This window comes from Homalodisca vitripennis, chromosome 7 (assembly GCF_021130785.1).
Source record: "Homalodisca vitripennis isolate AUS2020 chromosome 7, UT_GWSS_2.1, whole genome shotgun sequence".
Lineage (NCBI taxonomy): Eukaryota > Metazoa > Arthropoda > Insecta > Hemiptera > Cicadellidae > Homalodisca > Homalodisca vitripennis.
This window is the reverse complement of record NC_060213.1, coordinates 104,843,333-104,859,599: the sequence shown is the minus strand read 5'-3', so window position 1 is coordinate 104,859,599 and position 16,267 is coordinate 104,843,333. Positions and strand designations below refer to the sequence as shown.

Here is a 16,267-nt window from a genome sequence, read left to right as displayed (position 1 = left end):
GAAAATCCACCGATACAATGTATCTAAGTATATTTGTGTGGAATTAATTGTGACCTTTTAAGTGCTGAATATTAGGATATTTTAAGTGTGTTTTTTTAATGAGTTTAAATTTTTATACCGAATACTACGAACACAAAAGGAATAGGAGAGATAATACCTTATTTATTTACAAAAATATAACTCGAAAATATTGAATTGGGTTTTTTATTTGTCCGCAATAAACTTAACCACGTGTGAAAACTTTCCTAGTAAACTGTTATTTAAAGGCTGCAACAAAACCGGCAATCTATAAATTTCTAGTGATAAAACACTATTTCAGTACCAAATAGCACGGTGAGTCGAAAACCATAATGCGAGATGTTTTTCGAGAGTAATTTCAAGCAATTAGATATAATATATTAGTTAAAAGGTCTCTTAAAATTGTATTTATTTCCGTTGAAAAAAGGACGTAAAATGGTAATACAAGGTGTAGTGGTCTATTTCGAAATTTTGCATTTTTAAACCTTTGCAGGCCTTTCTTCTGAGCCCGATAGCCGGCAAACCGTTCCCCAAATCGGGAATTGGCTGAGCGTTAGCGAAGTGTCAATACTAGATAGATACAGAGTGTTTTTTAATGACTTACTTAAATTATACAAAGTAAGGCCCAATTCCTGGTGCACTAGACACTTGAAATTTTGCACAACTCTGGATTAGTTCGTGTAACGACTAGAAACCGCCTGGAACCTGGCGATTTCTTCATTTAATATACTCTCAAATATTCAACATGGCTGACCAGTGCAGCTTATTCTCGTAAGCTCTTTAACGGTCAAACAAGAGGTCGGACCTCAAAACCAACAGCAGAATCGAAAGACAGAATTAAATTTTCTACAAGAAAGAACCAGTCACTTTTTTTCGTATCTCTTACGGTTACGTCACAAAACGGCTTCAAAGTAAAAATTTTCGTTAAGGCTGGAAAATCGTGAAAGTTAACTCCCTGGCATAATCTAATCTTGGACTTAACTTATCACCAAATTATTATTCAAGCAGAAATTTGATAACACGTCACTTAAGGGGCCTGGAGGCATCGTAGCATAGACGCTTAAAAGTAGCAAATTCTTAAAAGTGCTAAACGGCGCAGTCTTTTCTCCCAAGTTGAAACATTTATATAATATTGATTAAAAAAAAATGAGAGGAAAGTTAAAATATAATCGCTGAACTCATCACTTCAAATTGCAGACCGTTCTTTGTGATAGTGGTGGGGGAACCTACCTCTAGCCATCCCCACTACTGTGACCGGGGATGACCGCTTTCTACCTGAGGCGGTTGGACCCAGACCCCGTCAGTTGCCCGTTTGTCAGTATCCAGGTGACAGTGGTTGAGTAGCGTTCTCGTTTTAAAGAAAGTGTACGCTTTAAAGATATCTTGTTATTTTAAGAGTGTAGTTTTTACAGTGTTTTTATAGAATTATAAGGCAGTGTGTCATCATGGGCCGACGCAAGAGTAACAGAAAGCCTCCTCCAAAAAGAAAGGCGGTTGTGCCCTTGCCAGTAGAGTTCAACTGCCCATTCTGCAATCACGAGGGATCGTGTGATGTGACGATGTAAGTGTTGCCATTAGTTTGTTGCTCTATATGATATTGTACTCTAGTTAGTATTTAGCGCGTCCAAGATATTTAAAGTATATACGATCTTTTTCAAATATTTTGTATGTGGCTGGCATTTCTCAAACAAACATACATAGAAATCCAGTGAATCACATTATTGGTTATGGCACCATAAAACAAAACTAAGCGTACTGGATTATTTCTATAGAAACAATAAAAGTATATATTTTTAAAAATAGATGTCAATAACTTTCTATAATTATCGTTTCTATTTTATTAGAAAAAAGACGACCAGTTCCAAAACGCAATTGCGATTCTCGTTTGCCTAAAATTTAAAAATGTATTTGTTTTTTCAAAACAAAGGCTTTCTGGATTTTAGCTTAGTAGGCCTGTGTTGAATATGTTCCATGTTAATATATGTAACTTATGTACTGTCCGTTCTTAGGGATAGAGGACGTAGATCTGGGAGGATAGCGTGTCGAGTTTGTTTCGAGGACTTCCAGACAACCATCCACTTCTTGACAGAGCCTATTGACGTCTACAATGATTGGATAGACGCGTGTGAGACTGCCAACTGAATCCCCACTGCGTATGCATTGCGGTAAGAGACCTAAATTAAATTAGATATAGATAATATTACGGCAATTATAATTTCTGTGAAATCAACTGTATATTTAGTTTGCAACCGTAAAAACAGAGAAATAGACTTTTACAGCTGAAAATGATATGAAGTTTAATTTAAAATGTTGGATTTGTGTATGCTTACACTATTATTAATTGAATATAGTATATGTAGTTAGAACTGTTTTGGGCCCAACTAAAACATAATATCTTACTAAAGTGCAGTAACGCAGAATATAACAACATGCAACAGTTGTAAAACATGTAGATATAATGAGACTAACAGTTTTTGGCTTTTGTTTTAGGTTCTGGTTGGTGACTGAAGAATAAAAATTATCAATAAGGGCAGTTTTGTATCTTTTTTATTAATAAAATATTGTATGTATCGTATAGTTATGGCTTGATACGGACAAAATTGTATTCACATTTATATTGCATAGATTAATTTGTAAATATATTTTATGTTATACGCATGTGCTTGTATGAACTTTTTATTTTGTATCTACCTTATTCCCTTTAAATATTTGAAATATGAATTTACAACGATTTCCTTAATTGAGAAATTGTAGAAGCTCCCTTATAAACCAATCTTTAAATGTAAGCATCCAGCAGTAAACATTGGAGAAGAAGCAGGAAATTCCCGTACAGGACCAATATTTTCGGAATCCTACAACTGTCTTCGCCGTGACACCCTGCCGGCAGGCAATAAGTCAATAATGTTTTTGCGGCTTATAATACAAGGGACGGCGCTAACTAGCGAGTCCGAGAAATGTCAAACGGTTGATCCTCAAGGGTATCCGTGCAGGAGGTGTCCATTGTCCAGCCCAGACATAGCGGTACCCCGGTCGACGGTCGCATGACTACCTGACGCCATCCACCTTAACATTTGCTTTACCCCTTTACCAAAGACATTTCTGTTTAGCGACCTACCACCTCTCTTGAATAACTTCTATTCACCACTGTTCAGTTTATACTAAGGTCCAGAAAAGTGGCATTACCTGAATAATATGAGCGTATAATTTTGTAGTTAGTGTAAATCTATGCAACGGCTACATATATTACATAAATGGTGAAATTCTATATGAAAACTTGAGCAATATATTTCAATATTAATATTTCAAAGAGTTAAAGGACTGTATCTAAAAAATAATAATTTATGTAATATCTTACAAGGGGCTGTTTATAATATTACTTGAAAAAAAGCAATGTGAAAATCCACCGATACAATGTATCTAAGTATATTTGTGTGGAACTAATTGTGACCTTTTAAGTGCTGAATATTAGGATATTTTAAGTGTGTTTTTTTAATGAGTTTAAATTTTTATACCGAATACTACGAACACAAAAGGAATAGGAGAGATAATACCTTATTTATTTACAAAAATATAACTCGAAAATATTGAATTGGGTTTTTTATTTGTCCGCAATAAACTTAACCACGTGTGAAAACTTTCCTAGTAAACTGTTATTTAAAGGCTGCAACAAAACCGGCAATCTATAAATTTCTAGTGATAAAACACTATTTCAGTACCAAATAGCACGGTGAGTCGAAAACCATAATGCGAGATGTTTTTCGAGAGTAATTTCAAGCAATTAGATATAATATATTAGTTAAAAGGTCTCTTAAAATTGTATTTATTTCCGTTGAAAAAAGGACGTAAAATGGTAATACAAGGTGTAGTGGTCTATTTCGAAATTTTGCATTTTTAAACCTTTGCAGGCCTTTCTTCTGAGCCCGATAGCCGGCAAACCGTTCCCCAAATCGGGAATTGGCTGAGCGTTAGCGAAGTGTCAATACTAGATAGATACAGAGTGTTTTTTAATGACTTACTTAAATTATACAAAGTAAGGCCCAATTCCTGGTGCACTAGACACTTGAAATTTTGCACAACTCTGGATTAGTTCGTGTAACGACTAGAAACCGCCTGGAACCTGGCGATTTCTTCATTTAATATACTCTCAAATATTCAACATGGCTGACCAGTGCAGCTTATTCTCGTAAGCTCTTTAACGGTCAAACAAGAGGTCGGACCTCAAAACCAACAGCAGAATCGAAAGACAGAATTAAATTTTCTACAAGAAAGAACCAGTCACTTTTTTTCGTATCTCTTACGGTTACGTCACAAAACGGCTTCAAAGTAAAAATTTTCGTTAAGGCTGGAAAATCGTGAAAGTTAACTCCCTGGCATAATCTAATCTTGGACTTAACTTATCACCAAATTATTATTCAAGCAGAAATTTGATAACACGTCACTTAAGGGGCCTGGAGGCATCGTAGCATAGACGCTTAAAAGTAGCAAATTCTTAAAAGTGCTAAACGGCGCAGTCTTTTCTCCCAAGTTGAAACATTTATATAATATTGATTAAAAAAAAAATGAGAGGAAAGTTAAAATATAATCGCTGAACTCATCACTTCAAATTGCAGACCGTTCTTTGTGATAGTGGTGGGGGAACCTACCTCTAGCCATCCCCACTACTGTGACCGGGGATGATGACCGCTTTCTACCTGAGGCGGTTGGACCCAGACCCCGTCAGTTGCCCGTTTGTCAGTATCCAGGTGACAGTGGTTGAGTAGCGTTCTCGTTTTAAAGAAAGTGTACGCTTTAAAGATATCTTGTTATTTTAAGAGTGTAGTTTTTACAGTGTTTTTATAGAATTATAAGGCAGTGTGTCATCATGGGCCGACGCAAGAGTAACAGAAAGCCTCCTCCAAAAAGAAAGGCGGTTGTGCCCTTGCCAGTAGAGTTCAACTGCCCATTCTGCAATCACGAGGGATCGTGTGATGTGACGATGTAAGTGTTGCCATTAGTTTGTTGCTCTATATGATATTGTACTCTAGTTAGTATTTAGCGCGTCCAAGATATTTAAAGTATATACGATCTTTTTCAAATATTTTGCATGTGTGAACATGTGGCTGGCATTTCTCAAACAAACATACATAGAAATCCAGTGAATCACATTATTGGTTATGGCACCATAAAACAAAACTAAGCGTACTGGATTATTTCTATAGAAACAATAAAAGTATATATTTTTAAAAATAGATGTCAATAACTTTCTATAATTATCGTTTCTATTTTATTAGAAAAAAGACGACCAGTTCCAAAACGCAATTGCGATTCTCGTTTGCCTAAAATTTAAAAATGTATTTGTTTTTTCAAAACAAAGGCTTTCTGGATTTTAGCTTAGTAGGCCTGTGTTGAATATGTTCCATGTTAATATATGTAACTTATGTACTGTCCGTTCTTAGGGATAGAGGACGTAGATCTGGGAGGATAGCGTGTCGAGTTTGTTTCGAGGACTTCCAGACAACCATCCACTTCTTGACAGAGCCTATTGACGTCTACAATGATTGGATAGACGCGTGTGAGACTGCCAACTGAATCCCCACTGCGTATGCATTGCGGTAAGAGACCTAAATTAAATTAGATATAGATAATATTACGGCAATTATAATTTCTGTGAAATCAACTGTATATTTAGTTTGCAACCGTAAAAAACAGAGAAATAGACTTTTACAGCTGAAAATGATATGAAGTTTAATTTAAAATGTTGGATTTGTGTATGCTTACACTATTATTAATTGAATATAGTATATGTAGTTAGAACTGTTTTGGGCCCAACTAAAACATAATATCTTACTAAAGTGCAGTAACGCAGAATATAACAACATGCAACAGTTGTAAAACATGTAGATATAATGAGACTAACAGTTTTTGGCTTTTGTTTTAGGTTCTGGTTGGTGACTGAAGAATAAAAATTATCAATAAGGGCAGTTTTGTATCTTTTTTATTAATAAAATATTGTATGTATCGTATAGTTATGGCTTGATACGGACAAAATTGTATTCACATTTATATTGCATAGATTAATTTGTAAATATATTTTATGTTATACGCATGTGCTTGTATGAACTTTTTATTTTGTATCTACCTTATTCCCTTTAAATATTTGAAATATGAATTTACAACGATTTCCTTAATTGAGAAATTGTAGAAGCTCCCTTATAAACCAATCTTTAAATGTAAGCATCCAGCAGTAAACATTGGAGAAGAAGCAGGAAATTCCCGTACAGGACCAATATTTTCGGAATCCTACAACTGTCTTCGCCGTGACACCCTGCCGGCAGGCAATAAGTCAATAATGTTTTTGCGGCTTATAATACAAGGGACGGCGCTAACTAGCGAGTCCGAGAAATGTCAAACGGTTGATCCTCAAGGGTATCCGTGCAGGAGGTGTCCATTGTCCAGCCCAGACATAGCGGTACCCCGGTCGACGGTCGCATGACTACCTGACGCCATCCACCTTAACATTTGCTTTACCCCTTTACCAAAGACATTTCTGTTTAGCGACCTACCACCTCTCTTGAATAACTTCTATTCACCACTGTTCAGTTTATACTAAGGTCCAGAAAAGTGGCATTACCTGAATAATATGAGCGTATAATTTTGTAGTTAGTGTAAATCTATGCAACGGCTACATATATTACATAAATGGTGAAATTCTATATGAAAACTTGAGCAATATATTTCAATATTAATATTTCAAAGAGTTAAAGGACTGTATCTAAAAAATAATAATTTATGTAATATCTTACAAGGGGCTGTTTATAATATTACTTGAAAAAAAGCAATGTGAAAATCCACCGATACAATGTATCTAAGTATATTTGTGTGGAACTAATTGTGACCTTTTAAGTGCTGAATATTAGGATATTTTAAGTGTGTTTTTTTTAATGAGTTTAAATTTTTATACCGAATACTACGAACACAAAAGGAATAGGAGAGATAATACCTTATTTATTTACAAAAATATAACTCGAAAATATTGAATTGGGTTTTTTATTTGTCCGCAATAAACTTAACCACGTGTGAAAACTTTCCTAGTAAACTGTTATTTAAAGGCTGCAACAAAACCGGCAATCTATAAATTTCTAGTGATAAAACACTATTTCAGTACCAAATAGCACGGTGAGTCGAAAACCATAATGCGAGATGTTTTTCGAGAGTAATTTCAAGCAATTAGATATAATATATTAGTTAAAAGGTCTCTTAAAATTGTATTTATTTCCGTTGAAAAAAGGACGTAAAATGGTAATACAAGGTGTAGTGGTCTATTTCGAAATTTTGCATTTTTAAACCTTTGCAGGCCTTTCTTCTGAGCCCGATAGCCGGCAAACCGTTCCCCAAATCGGGAATTGGCTGAGCGTTAGCGAAGTGTCAATACTAGATAGATACAGAGTGTTTTTTAATGACTTACTTAAATTATACAAAGTAAGGCCCAATTCCTGGTGCACTAGACACTTGAAATTTTGCACAACTCTGGATTAGTTCGTGTAACGACTAGAAACCGCCTGGAACCTGGCGATTTCTTCATTTAATATACTCTCAAATATTCAACATGGCTGACCAGTGCAGCTTATTCTCGTAAGCTCTTTAACGGTCAAACAAGAGGTCGGACCTCAAAACCAACAGCAGAATCGAAAGACAGAATTAAATTTTCTACAAGAAAGAACCAGTCACTTTTTTTCGTATCTCTTACGGTTACGTCACAAAACGGCTTCAAAGTAAAAATTTTCGTTAAGGCTGGAAAATCGTGAAAGTTAACTCCCTGGCATAATCTAATCTTGGACTTAACTTATCACCAAATTATTATTCAAGCAGAAATTTGATAACACGTCACTTAAGGGGCCTGGAGGCATCGTAGCATAGACGCTTAAAAGTAGCAAATTCTTAAAAGTGCTAAACGGCGCAGTCTTTTCTCCCAAGTTGAAACATTTATATAATATTGATTAAAAAAAAAATGAGAGGAAAGTTAAAATATAATCGCTGAACTCATCACTTCAAATTGCAGACCGTTCTTTGTGATAGTGGTGGGGGAACCTACCTCTAGCCATCCCCACTACTGTGACCGGGGATGACCGCTTTCTACCTGAGGCGGTTGGACCCAGACCCCGTCAGTTGCCCGTTTGTCAGTATCCAGGTGACAGTGGTTGAGTAGCGTTCTCGTTTTAAAGAAAGTGTACGCTTTAAAGATATCTTGTTATTTTAAGAGTGTAGTTTTTACAGTGTTTTTATAGAATTATAAGGCAGTGTGTCATCATGGGCCGACGCAAGAGTAACAGAAAGCCTCCTCCAAAAAGAAAGGCGGTTGTGCCCTTGCCAGTAGAGTTCAACTGCCCATTCTGCAATCACGAGGGATCGTGTGATGTGACGATGTAAGTGTTGCCATTAGTTTGTTGCTCTATATGATATTGTACTCTAGTTAGTATTTAGCGCGTCCAAGATATTTAAAGTATATACGATCTTTTTCAAATATTTTGTATGTGGCTGGCATTTCTCAAACAAACATACATAGAAATCCAGTGAATCACATTATTGGTTATGGCACCATAAAACAAAACTAAGCGTACTGGATTATTTCTATAGAAACAATAAAAGTATATATTTTTAAAAATAGATGTCAATAACTTTCTATAATTATCGTTTCTATTTTATTAGAAAAAAGACGACCAGTTCCAAAACGCAATTGCGATTCTCGTTTGCCTAAAATTTAAAAATGTATTTGTTTTTTCAAAACAAAGGCTTTCTGGATTTTAGCTTAGTAGGCCTGTGTTGAATATGTTCCATGTTAATATATGTAACTTATGTACTGTCCGTTCTTAGGGATAGAGGACGTAGATCTGGGAGGATAGCGTGTCGAGTTTGTTTCGAGGACTTCCAGACAACCATCCACTTCTTGACAGAGCCTATTGACGTCTACAATGATTGGATAGACGCGTGTGAGACTGCCAACTGAATCCCCACTGCGTATGCATTGCGGTAAGAGACCTAAATTAAATTAGATATAGATAATATTACGGCAATTATAATTTCTGTGAAATCAACTGTATATTTAGTTTGCAACCGTAAAAACAGAGAAATAGACTTTTACAGCTGAAAATGATATGAAGTTTAATTTAAAATGTTGGATTTGTGTATGCTTACACTATTATTAATTGAATATAGTATATGTAGTTAGAACTGTTTTGGGCCCAACTAAAACATAATATCTTACTAAAGTGCAGTAACGCAGAATATAACAACATGCAACAGTTGTAAAACATGTAGATATAATGAGACTAACAGTTTTTGGCTTTTGTTTTAGGTTCTGGTTGGTGACTGAAGAATAAAAATTATCAATAAGGGCAGTTTTGTATCTTTTTTATTAATAAAATATTGTATGTATCGTATAGTTATGGCTTGATACGGACAAAATTGTATTCACATTTATATTGCATAGATTAATTTGTAAATATATTTTATGTTATACGCATGTGCTTGTATGAACTTTTTATTTTGTATCTACCTTATTCCCTTTAAATATTTGAAATATGAATTTACAACGATTTCCTTAATTGAGAAATTGTAGAAGCTCCCTTATAAACCAATCTTTAAATGTAAGCATCCAGCAGTAAACATTGGAGAAGAAGCAGGAAATTCCCGTACAGGACCAATATTTTCGGAATCCTACAACTGTCTTCGCCGTGACACCCTGCCGGCAGGCAATAAGTCAATAATGTTTTTGCGGCTTATAATACAAGGGACGGCGCTAACTAGCGAGTCCGAGAAATGTCAAACGGTTGATCCTCAAGGGTATCCGTGCAGGAGGTGTCCATTGTCCAGCCCAGACATAGCGGTACCCCGGTCGACGGTCGCATGACTACCTGACGCCATCCACCTTAACATTTGCTTTACCCCTTTACCAAAGACATTTCTGTTTAGCGACCTACCACCTCTCTTGAATAACTTCTATTCACCACTGTTCAGTTTATACTAAGGTCCAGAAAAGTGGCATTACCTGAATAATATGAGCGTATAATTTTGTAGTTAGTGTAAATCTATGCAACGGCTACATATATTACATAAATGGTGAAATTCTATATGAAAACTTGAGCAATATATTTCAATATTAATATTTCAAAGAGTTAAAGGACTGTATCTAAAAAATAATAATTTATGTAATATCTTACAAGGGGCTGTTTATAATATTACTTGAAAAAAAGCAATGTGAAAATCCACCGATACAATGTATCTAAGTATATTTGTGTGGAACTAATTGTGACCTTTTAAGTGCTGAATATTAGGATATTTTAAGTGTGTTTTTTTAATGAGTTTAAATTTTTATACCGAATACTACGAACACAAAAGGAATAGGAGAGATAATACCTTATTTATTTACAAAAATATAACTCGAAAATATTGAATTGGGTTTTTTATTTGTCCGCAATAAACTTAACCACGTGTGAAAACTTTCCTAGTAAACTGTTATTTAAAGGCTGCAACAAAACCGGCAATCTATAAATTTCTAGTGATAAAACACTATTTCAGTACCAAATAGCACGGTGAGTCGAAAACCATAATGCGAGATGTTTTTCGAGAGTAATTTCAAGCAATTAGATATAATATATTAGTTAAAAGGTCTCTTAAAATTGTATTTATTTCCGTTGAAAAAAGGACGTAAAATGGTAATACAAGGTGTAGTGGTCTATTTCGAAATTTTGCATTTTTAAACCTTTGCAGGCCTTTCTTCTGAGCCCGATAGCCGGCAAACCGTTCCCCAAATCGGGAATTGGCTGAGCGTTAGCGAAGTGTCAATACTAGATAGATACAGAGTGTTTTTTAATGACTTACTTAAATTATACAAAGTAAGGCCCAATTCCTGGTGCACTAGACACTTGAAATTTTGCACAACTCTGGATTAGTTCGTGTAACGACTAGAAACCGCCTGGAACCTGGCGATTTCTTCATTTAATATACTCTCAAATATTCAACATGGCTGACCAGTGCAGCTTATTCTCGTAAGCTCTTTAACGGTCAAACAAGAGGTCGGACCTCAAAACCAACAGCAGAATCGAAAGACAGAATTAAATTTTCTACAAGAAAGAACCAGTCACTTTTTTTCGTATCTCTTACGGTTACGTCACAAAACGGCTTCAAAGTAAAAATTTTCGTTAAGGCTGGAAAATCGTGAAAGTTAACTCCCTGGCATAATCTAATCTTGGACTTAACTTATCACCAAATTATTATTCAAGCAGAAATTTGATAACACGTCACTTAAGGGGCCTGGAGGCATCGTAGCATAGACGCTTAAAAGTAGCAAATTCTTAAAAGTGCTAAACGGCGCAGTCTTTTCTCCCAAGTTGAAACATTTATATAATATTGATTAAAAAAAAAATGAGAGGAAAGTTAAAATATAATCGCTGAACTCATCACTTCAAATTGCAGACCGTTCTTTGTGATAGTGGTGGGGGAACCTACCTCTAGCCATCCCCACTACTGTGACCGGGGATGACCGCTTTCTACCTGAGGCGGTTGGACCCAGACCCCGTCAGTTGCCCGTTTGTCAGTATCCAGGTGACAGTGGTTGAGTAGCGTTCTCGTTTTAAAGAAAGTGTACGCTTTAAAGATATCTTGTTATTTTAAGAGTGTAGTTTTTACAGTGTTTTTATAGAATTATAAGGCAGTGTGTCATCATGGGCCGACGCAAGAGTAACAGAAAGCCTCCTCCAAAAAGAAAGGCGGTTGTGCCCTTGCCAGTAGAGTTCAACTGCCCATTCTGCAATCACGAGGGATCGTGTGATGTGACGATGTAAGTGTTGCCATTAGTTTGTTGCTCTATATGATATTGTACTCTAGTTAGTATTTAGCGCGTCCAAGATATTTAAAGTATATACGATCTTTTTCAAATATTTTGTATGTGGCTGGCATTTCTCAAACAAACATACATAGAAATCCAGTGAATCACATTATTGGTTATGGCACCATAAAACAAAACTAAGCGTACTGGATTATTTCTATAGAAACAATAAAAGTATATATTTTTAAAAATAGATGTCAATAACTTTCTATAATTATCGTTTCTATTTTATTAGAAAAAAGACGACCAGTTCCAAAACGCAATTGCGATTCTCGTTTGCCTAAAATTTAAAAATGTATTTGTTTTTTCAAAACAAAGGCTTTCTGGATTTTAGCTTAGTAGGCCTGTGTTGAATATGTTCCATGTTAATATATGTAACTTATGTACTGTCCGTTCTTAGGGATAGAGGACGTAGATCTGGGAGGATAGCGTGTCGAGTTTGTTTCGAGGACTTCCAGACAACCATCCACTTCTTGACAGAGCCTATTGACGTCTACAATGATTGGATAGACGCGTGTGAGACTGCCAACTGAATCCCCACTGCGTATGCATTGCGGTAAGAGACCTAAATTAAATTAGATATAGATAATATTACGGCAATTATAATTTCTGTGAAATCAACTGTATATTTAGTTTGCAACCGTAAAAACAGAGAAATAGACTTTTACAGCTGAAAATGATATGAAGTTTAATTTAAAATGTTGGATTTGTGTATGCTTACACTATTATTAATTGAATATAGTATATGTAGTTAGAACTGTTTTGGGCCCAACTAAAACATAATATCTTACTAAAGTGCAGTAACGCAGAATATAACAACATGCAACAGTTGTAAAACATGTAGATATAATGAGACTAACAGTTTTTGGCTTTTGTTTTAGGTTCTGGTTGGTGACTGAAGAATAAAAATTATCAATAAGGGCAGTTTTGTATCTTTTTTATTAATAAAATATTGTATGTATCGTATAGTTATGGCTTGATACGGACAAAATTGTATTCACATTTATATTGCATAGATTAATTTGTAAATATATTTTATGTTATACGCATGTGCTTGTATGAACTTTTTATTTTGTATCTACCTTATTCCCTTTAAATATTTGAAATATGAATTTACAACGATTTCCTTAATTGAGAAATTGTAGAAGCTCCCTTATAAACCAATCTTTAAATGTAAGCATCCAGCAGTAAACATTGGAGAAGAAGCAGGAAATTCCCGTACAGGACCAATATTTTCGGAATCCTACTAATTGTACAACTGTCTTCGCCGTGACACCCTGCCGGCAGGCAATAAGTCAATAATGTTTTTGCGGCTTATAATACAAGGGACGGCGCTAACTAGCGAGTCCGAGAAATGTCAAACGGTTGATCCTCAAGGGTATCCGTGCAGGAGGTGTCCATTGTCCAGCCCAGACATAGCGGTACCCCGGTCGACGGTCGCATGACTACCTGACGCCATCCACCTTAACATTTGCTTTACCCCTTTACCAAAGACATTTCTGTTTAGCGACCTACCACCTCTCTTGAATAACTTCTATTCACCACTGTTCAGTTTATAATAAGGTCCAGAAAAGTGGCATTACCTGAATAATATGAGCGTATAATTTTGTAGTTAGTGTAAATCTATGCAACGGCTACATATATTACATAAATGGTGAAATTCTATATGAAAACTTGAGCAATATATTTCAATATTAATATTTCAAAGAGTTAAAGGACTGTATCTAAAAAATAATAATTTATGTAATATCTTACAAGGGGCTGTTTATAATATTACTTGAAAAAAAGCAATGTGAAAATCCACCGATACAATGTATCTAAGTATATTTGTGTGGAATTAATTGTGACCTTTTAAGTGCTGAATATTAGGATATTTTAAGTGTGTTTTTTTAATGAGTTTAAATTTTTATACCGAATACTACGAACACAAAAGGAATAGGAGAGATAATACCTTATTTATTTACAAAAATATAACTCGAAAATATTGAATTGGGTTTTTTATTTGTCCGCAATAAACTTAACCACGTGTGAAAACTTTCCTAGTAAACTGTTATTTAAAGGCTGCAACAAAACCGGCAATCTATAAATTTCTAGTGATAAAACACTATTTCAGTACCAAATAGCACGGTGAGTCGAAAACCATAATGCGAGATGTTTTTCGAGAGTAATTTCAAGCAATTAGATATAATATATTAGTTAAAAGGTCTCTTAAAATTGTATTTATTTCCGTTGAAAAAAGGACGTAAAATGGTAATACAAGGTGTAGTGGTCTATTTCGAAATTTTGCATTTTTAAACCTTTGCAGGCCTTTCTTCTGAGCCCGATAGCCGGCAAACCGTTCCCCAAATCGGGAATTGGCTGAGCGTTAGCGAAGTGTCAATACTAGATAGATACAGAGTGTTTTTTAATGACTTACTTAAATTATACAAAGTAAGGCCCAATTCCTGGTGCACTAGACACTTGAAATTTTTGCACAACTCTGGATTAGTTCGTGTAACGACTAGAAACCGCCTGGAACCTGGCGATTTCTTCATTTAATATACTCTCAAATATTCAACATGGCTGACCAGTGCAGCTTATTCTCGTAAGCTCTTTAACGGTCAAACAAGAGGTCGGACCTCAAAACCAACAGCAGAATCGAAAGACAGAATTAAATTTTCTACAAGAAAGAACCAGTCACTTTTTTTCGTATCTCTTACGGTTACGTCACAAAACGGCTTCAAAGTAAAAATTTTCGTTAAGGCTGGAAAATCGTGAAAGTTAACTCCCTGGCATAATCTAATCTTGGACTTAACTTATCACCAAATTATTATTCAAGCAGAAATTTGATAACACGTCACTTAAGGGGCCTGGAGGCATCGTAGCATAGACGCTTAAAAGTAGCAAATTCTTAAAAGTGCTAAACGGCGCAGTCTTTTCTCCCAAGTTGAAACATTTATATAATATTGATTAAAAAAAAATGAGAGGAAAGTTAAAATATAATCGCTGAACTCATCACTTCAAATTGCAGACCGTTCTTTGTGATAGTGGTGGGGGAACCTACCTCTAGCCATCCCCACTACTGTGACCGGGGATGACCGCTTTCTACCTGAGGCGGTTGGACCCAGACCCCGTCAGTTGCCCGTTTGTCAGTATCCAGGTGACAGTGGTTGAGTAGCGTTCTCGTTTTAAAGAAAGTGTACGCTTTAAAGATATCTTGTTATTTTAAGAGTGTAGTTTTTACAGTGTTTTTATAGAATTATAAGGCAGTGTGTCATCATGGGCCGACGCAAGAGTAACAGAAAGCCTCCTCCAAAAAGAAAGGCGGTTGTGCCCTTGCCAGTAGAGTTCAACTGCCCATTCTGCAATCACGAGGGATCGTGTGATGTGACGATGTAAGTGTTGCCATTAGTTTGTTGCTCTATATGATATTGTACTCTAGTTAGTATTTAGCGCGTCCAAGATATTTAAAGTATATACGATCTTTTTCAAATATTTTGCATGTACTGAACATGTGGCTGGCATTTCTCAAACAAACATACATAGAAATCCAGTGAATCACATTATTGGTTATGGCACCATAAAACAAAACTAAGCGTACTGGATTATTTCTATAGAAACAATAAAAGTATATATTTTTAAAAATAGATGTCAATAACTTTCTATAATTATCGTTTCTATTTTATTAGAAAAAAAGACGACCAGTTCCAAAACGCAATTGCGATTCTCGTTTGCCTAAAATTTAAAAATGTATTTGTTTTTTCAAAACAAAGGCTTTCTGGATTTTAGCTTAGTAGGCCTGTGTTGAATATGTTCCATGTTAATATATGTAACTTATGTACTGTCCGTTCTTAGGGATAGAGGACGTAGATCTGGGAGGATAGCGTGTCGAGTTTGTTTCGAGGACTTCCAGACAACCATCCACTTCTTGACAGAGCCTATTGACGTCTACAATGATTGGATAGACGCGTGTGAGACTGCCAACTGAATCCCCACTGCGTATGCATTGCGGTAAGAGACCTAAATTAAATTAGATATAGATAATATTACGGCAATTATAATTTCTGTGAAATCAACTGTATATTTAGTTTGCAACCGTAAAAACAGAGAAATAGACTTTTACAGCTGAAAATGATATGAAGTTTAATTTAAAATGTTGGATTTGTGTATGCTTACACTATTATTTGAATATAGTATATGTAGTTAGAACTGTTTTGGGCCCAACTAAAACATAATATCTTACTAAAGTGCAGTAACGCAGAATATAACAACATGCAATACAGTTGTAAAACATGTAGATATAATGAGATTAACAGTTTTTGGCTTTTCTCCCAAGTTGAAACATTTATATAATATTGATTAAAAAAAATGAGAGGTGAAAGAATTAAAATATAAGCGCTGACTCAT

At 35.3% G+C, this 16,267-nt stretch overlaps 5 protein-coding genes across 5 annotated transcripts; all 5 read left to right on the top strand.

Annotated features, from left to right (window-relative positions):
• The first annotated feature begins 1,463 nt into the window (after positions 1 to 1,463).
• Positions 1,464 to 4,592, top strand: LOC124366118 (transcription elongation factor 1 homolog). The gene is made up of 3 exons (XM_046822397.1): positions 1,464 to 1,579; positions 2,028 to 2,183; positions 2,509 to 4,592. Exons 1-2 carry the CDS (start codon positions 1,464 to 1,466, stop codon positions 2,158 to 2,160), a joined length of 249 nt encoding a protein of 82 aa, XP_046678353.1. The 3' UTR covers positions 2,161 to 2,183; positions 2,509 to 4,592.
• Positions 4,593 to 4,725: 133 nt separating this feature from the next.
• LOC124366582 (transcription elongation factor 1 homolog) lies at positions 4,726 to 6,848 on the top strand. The gene is made up of 3 exons (XM_046823175.1): positions 4,726 to 4,995; positions 5,454 to 5,609; positions 5,936 to 6,848. The coding sequence occupies exons 1-2, from the start codon at positions 4,880 to 4,882 to the stop codon at positions 5,584 to 5,586; spliced, it is 249 nt and encodes an 82-aa protein (XP_046679131.1). The 5' UTR covers positions 4,726 to 4,879; the 3' UTR covers positions 5,587 to 5,609; positions 5,936 to 6,848.
• A 116-nt stretch (positions 6,849 to 6,964) lies between these two features.
• On the top strand, positions 6,965 to 9,491 carry LOC124366115 (transcription elongation factor 1 homolog). Its single transcript, XM_046822393.1, has 3 exons — positions 6,965 to 8,420; positions 8,869 to 9,024; positions 9,350 to 9,491. Exons 1-2 carry the CDS (start codon positions 8,305 to 8,307, stop codon positions 8,999 to 9,001), a joined length of 249 nt encoding a protein of 82 aa, XP_046678349.1. The 5' UTR covers positions 6,965 to 8,304; the 3' UTR covers positions 9,002 to 9,024; positions 9,350 to 9,491.
• A 2,226-nt stretch (positions 9,492 to 11,717) lies between these two features.
• On the top strand, positions 11,718 to 14,328 carry LOC124366116 (transcription elongation factor 1 homolog). The gene is made up of 3 exons (XM_046822394.1): positions 11,718 to 11,833; positions 12,282 to 12,437; positions 12,763 to 14,328. Exons 1-2 carry the CDS (start codon positions 11,718 to 11,720, stop codon positions 12,412 to 12,414), a joined length of 249 nt encoding a protein of 82 aa, XP_046678350.1. The 3' UTR covers positions 12,415 to 12,437; positions 12,763 to 14,328.
• A 37-nt stretch (positions 14,329 to 14,365) lies between these two features.
• On the top strand, positions 14,366 to 16,009 carry LOC124366581 (transcription elongation factor 1 homolog). Its single transcript, XM_046823174.1, has 2 exons — positions 14,366 to 15,255; positions 15,716 to 16,009. Exons 1-2 carry the CDS (start codon positions 15,140 to 15,142, stop codon positions 15,846 to 15,848), a joined length of 249 nt encoding a protein of 82 aa, XP_046679130.1. The 5' UTR covers positions 14,366 to 15,139; the 3' UTR covers positions 15,849 to 16,009.
• Positions 16,010 to 16,267: the final 258 nt, after the last annotated feature.

Bases quoted from the DNA above. Each gene is read 5' to 3' on its own strand.
- LOC124366118 (XM_046822397.1), top strand. From the start codon at position 1,464: ATGGGCCGACGCAAGAGTAACAGAAAGCCTCCTCCAAAAAGAAAGGCG. The intron at 1,580-2,027 runs GTAAGTGTTGCC...GTCCGTTCTTAG, and splicing joins GGATCGTGTGATGTGACGAT to GGATAGAGGACGTAGATCTG.
- LOC124366582 (XM_046823175.1), top strand. From the start codon at position 4,880: ATGGGCCGACGCAAGAGTAACAGAAAGCCTCCTCCAAAAAGAAAGGCG. The intron at 4,996-5,453 runs GTAAGTGTTGCC...GTCCGTTCTTAG, and splicing joins GGATCGTGTGATGTGACGAT to GGATAGAGGACGTAGATCTG.
- LOC124366115 (XM_046822393.1), top strand. From the start codon at position 8,305: ATGGGCCGACGCAAGAGTAACAGAAAGCCTCCTCCAAAAAGAAAGGCG. The intron at 8,421-8,868 runs GTAAGTGTTGCC...GTCCGTTCTTAG, and splicing joins GGATCGTGTGATGTGACGAT to GGATAGAGGACGTAGATCTG.
- LOC124366116 (XM_046822394.1), top strand. From the start codon at position 11,718: ATGGGCCGACGCAAGAGTAACAGAAAGCCTCCTCCAAAAAGAAAGGCG. The intron at 11,834-12,281 runs GTAAGTGTTGCC...GTCCGTTCTTAG, and splicing joins GGATCGTGTGATGTGACGAT to GGATAGAGGACGTAGATCTG.
- LOC124366581 (XM_046823174.1), top strand. From the start codon at position 15,140: ATGGGCCGACGCAAGAGTAACAGAAAGCCTCCTCCAAAAAGAAAGGCG. The intron at 15,256-15,715 runs GTAAGTGTTGCC...GTCCGTTCTTAG, and splicing joins GGATCGTGTGATGTGACGAT to GGATAGAGGACGTAGATCTG.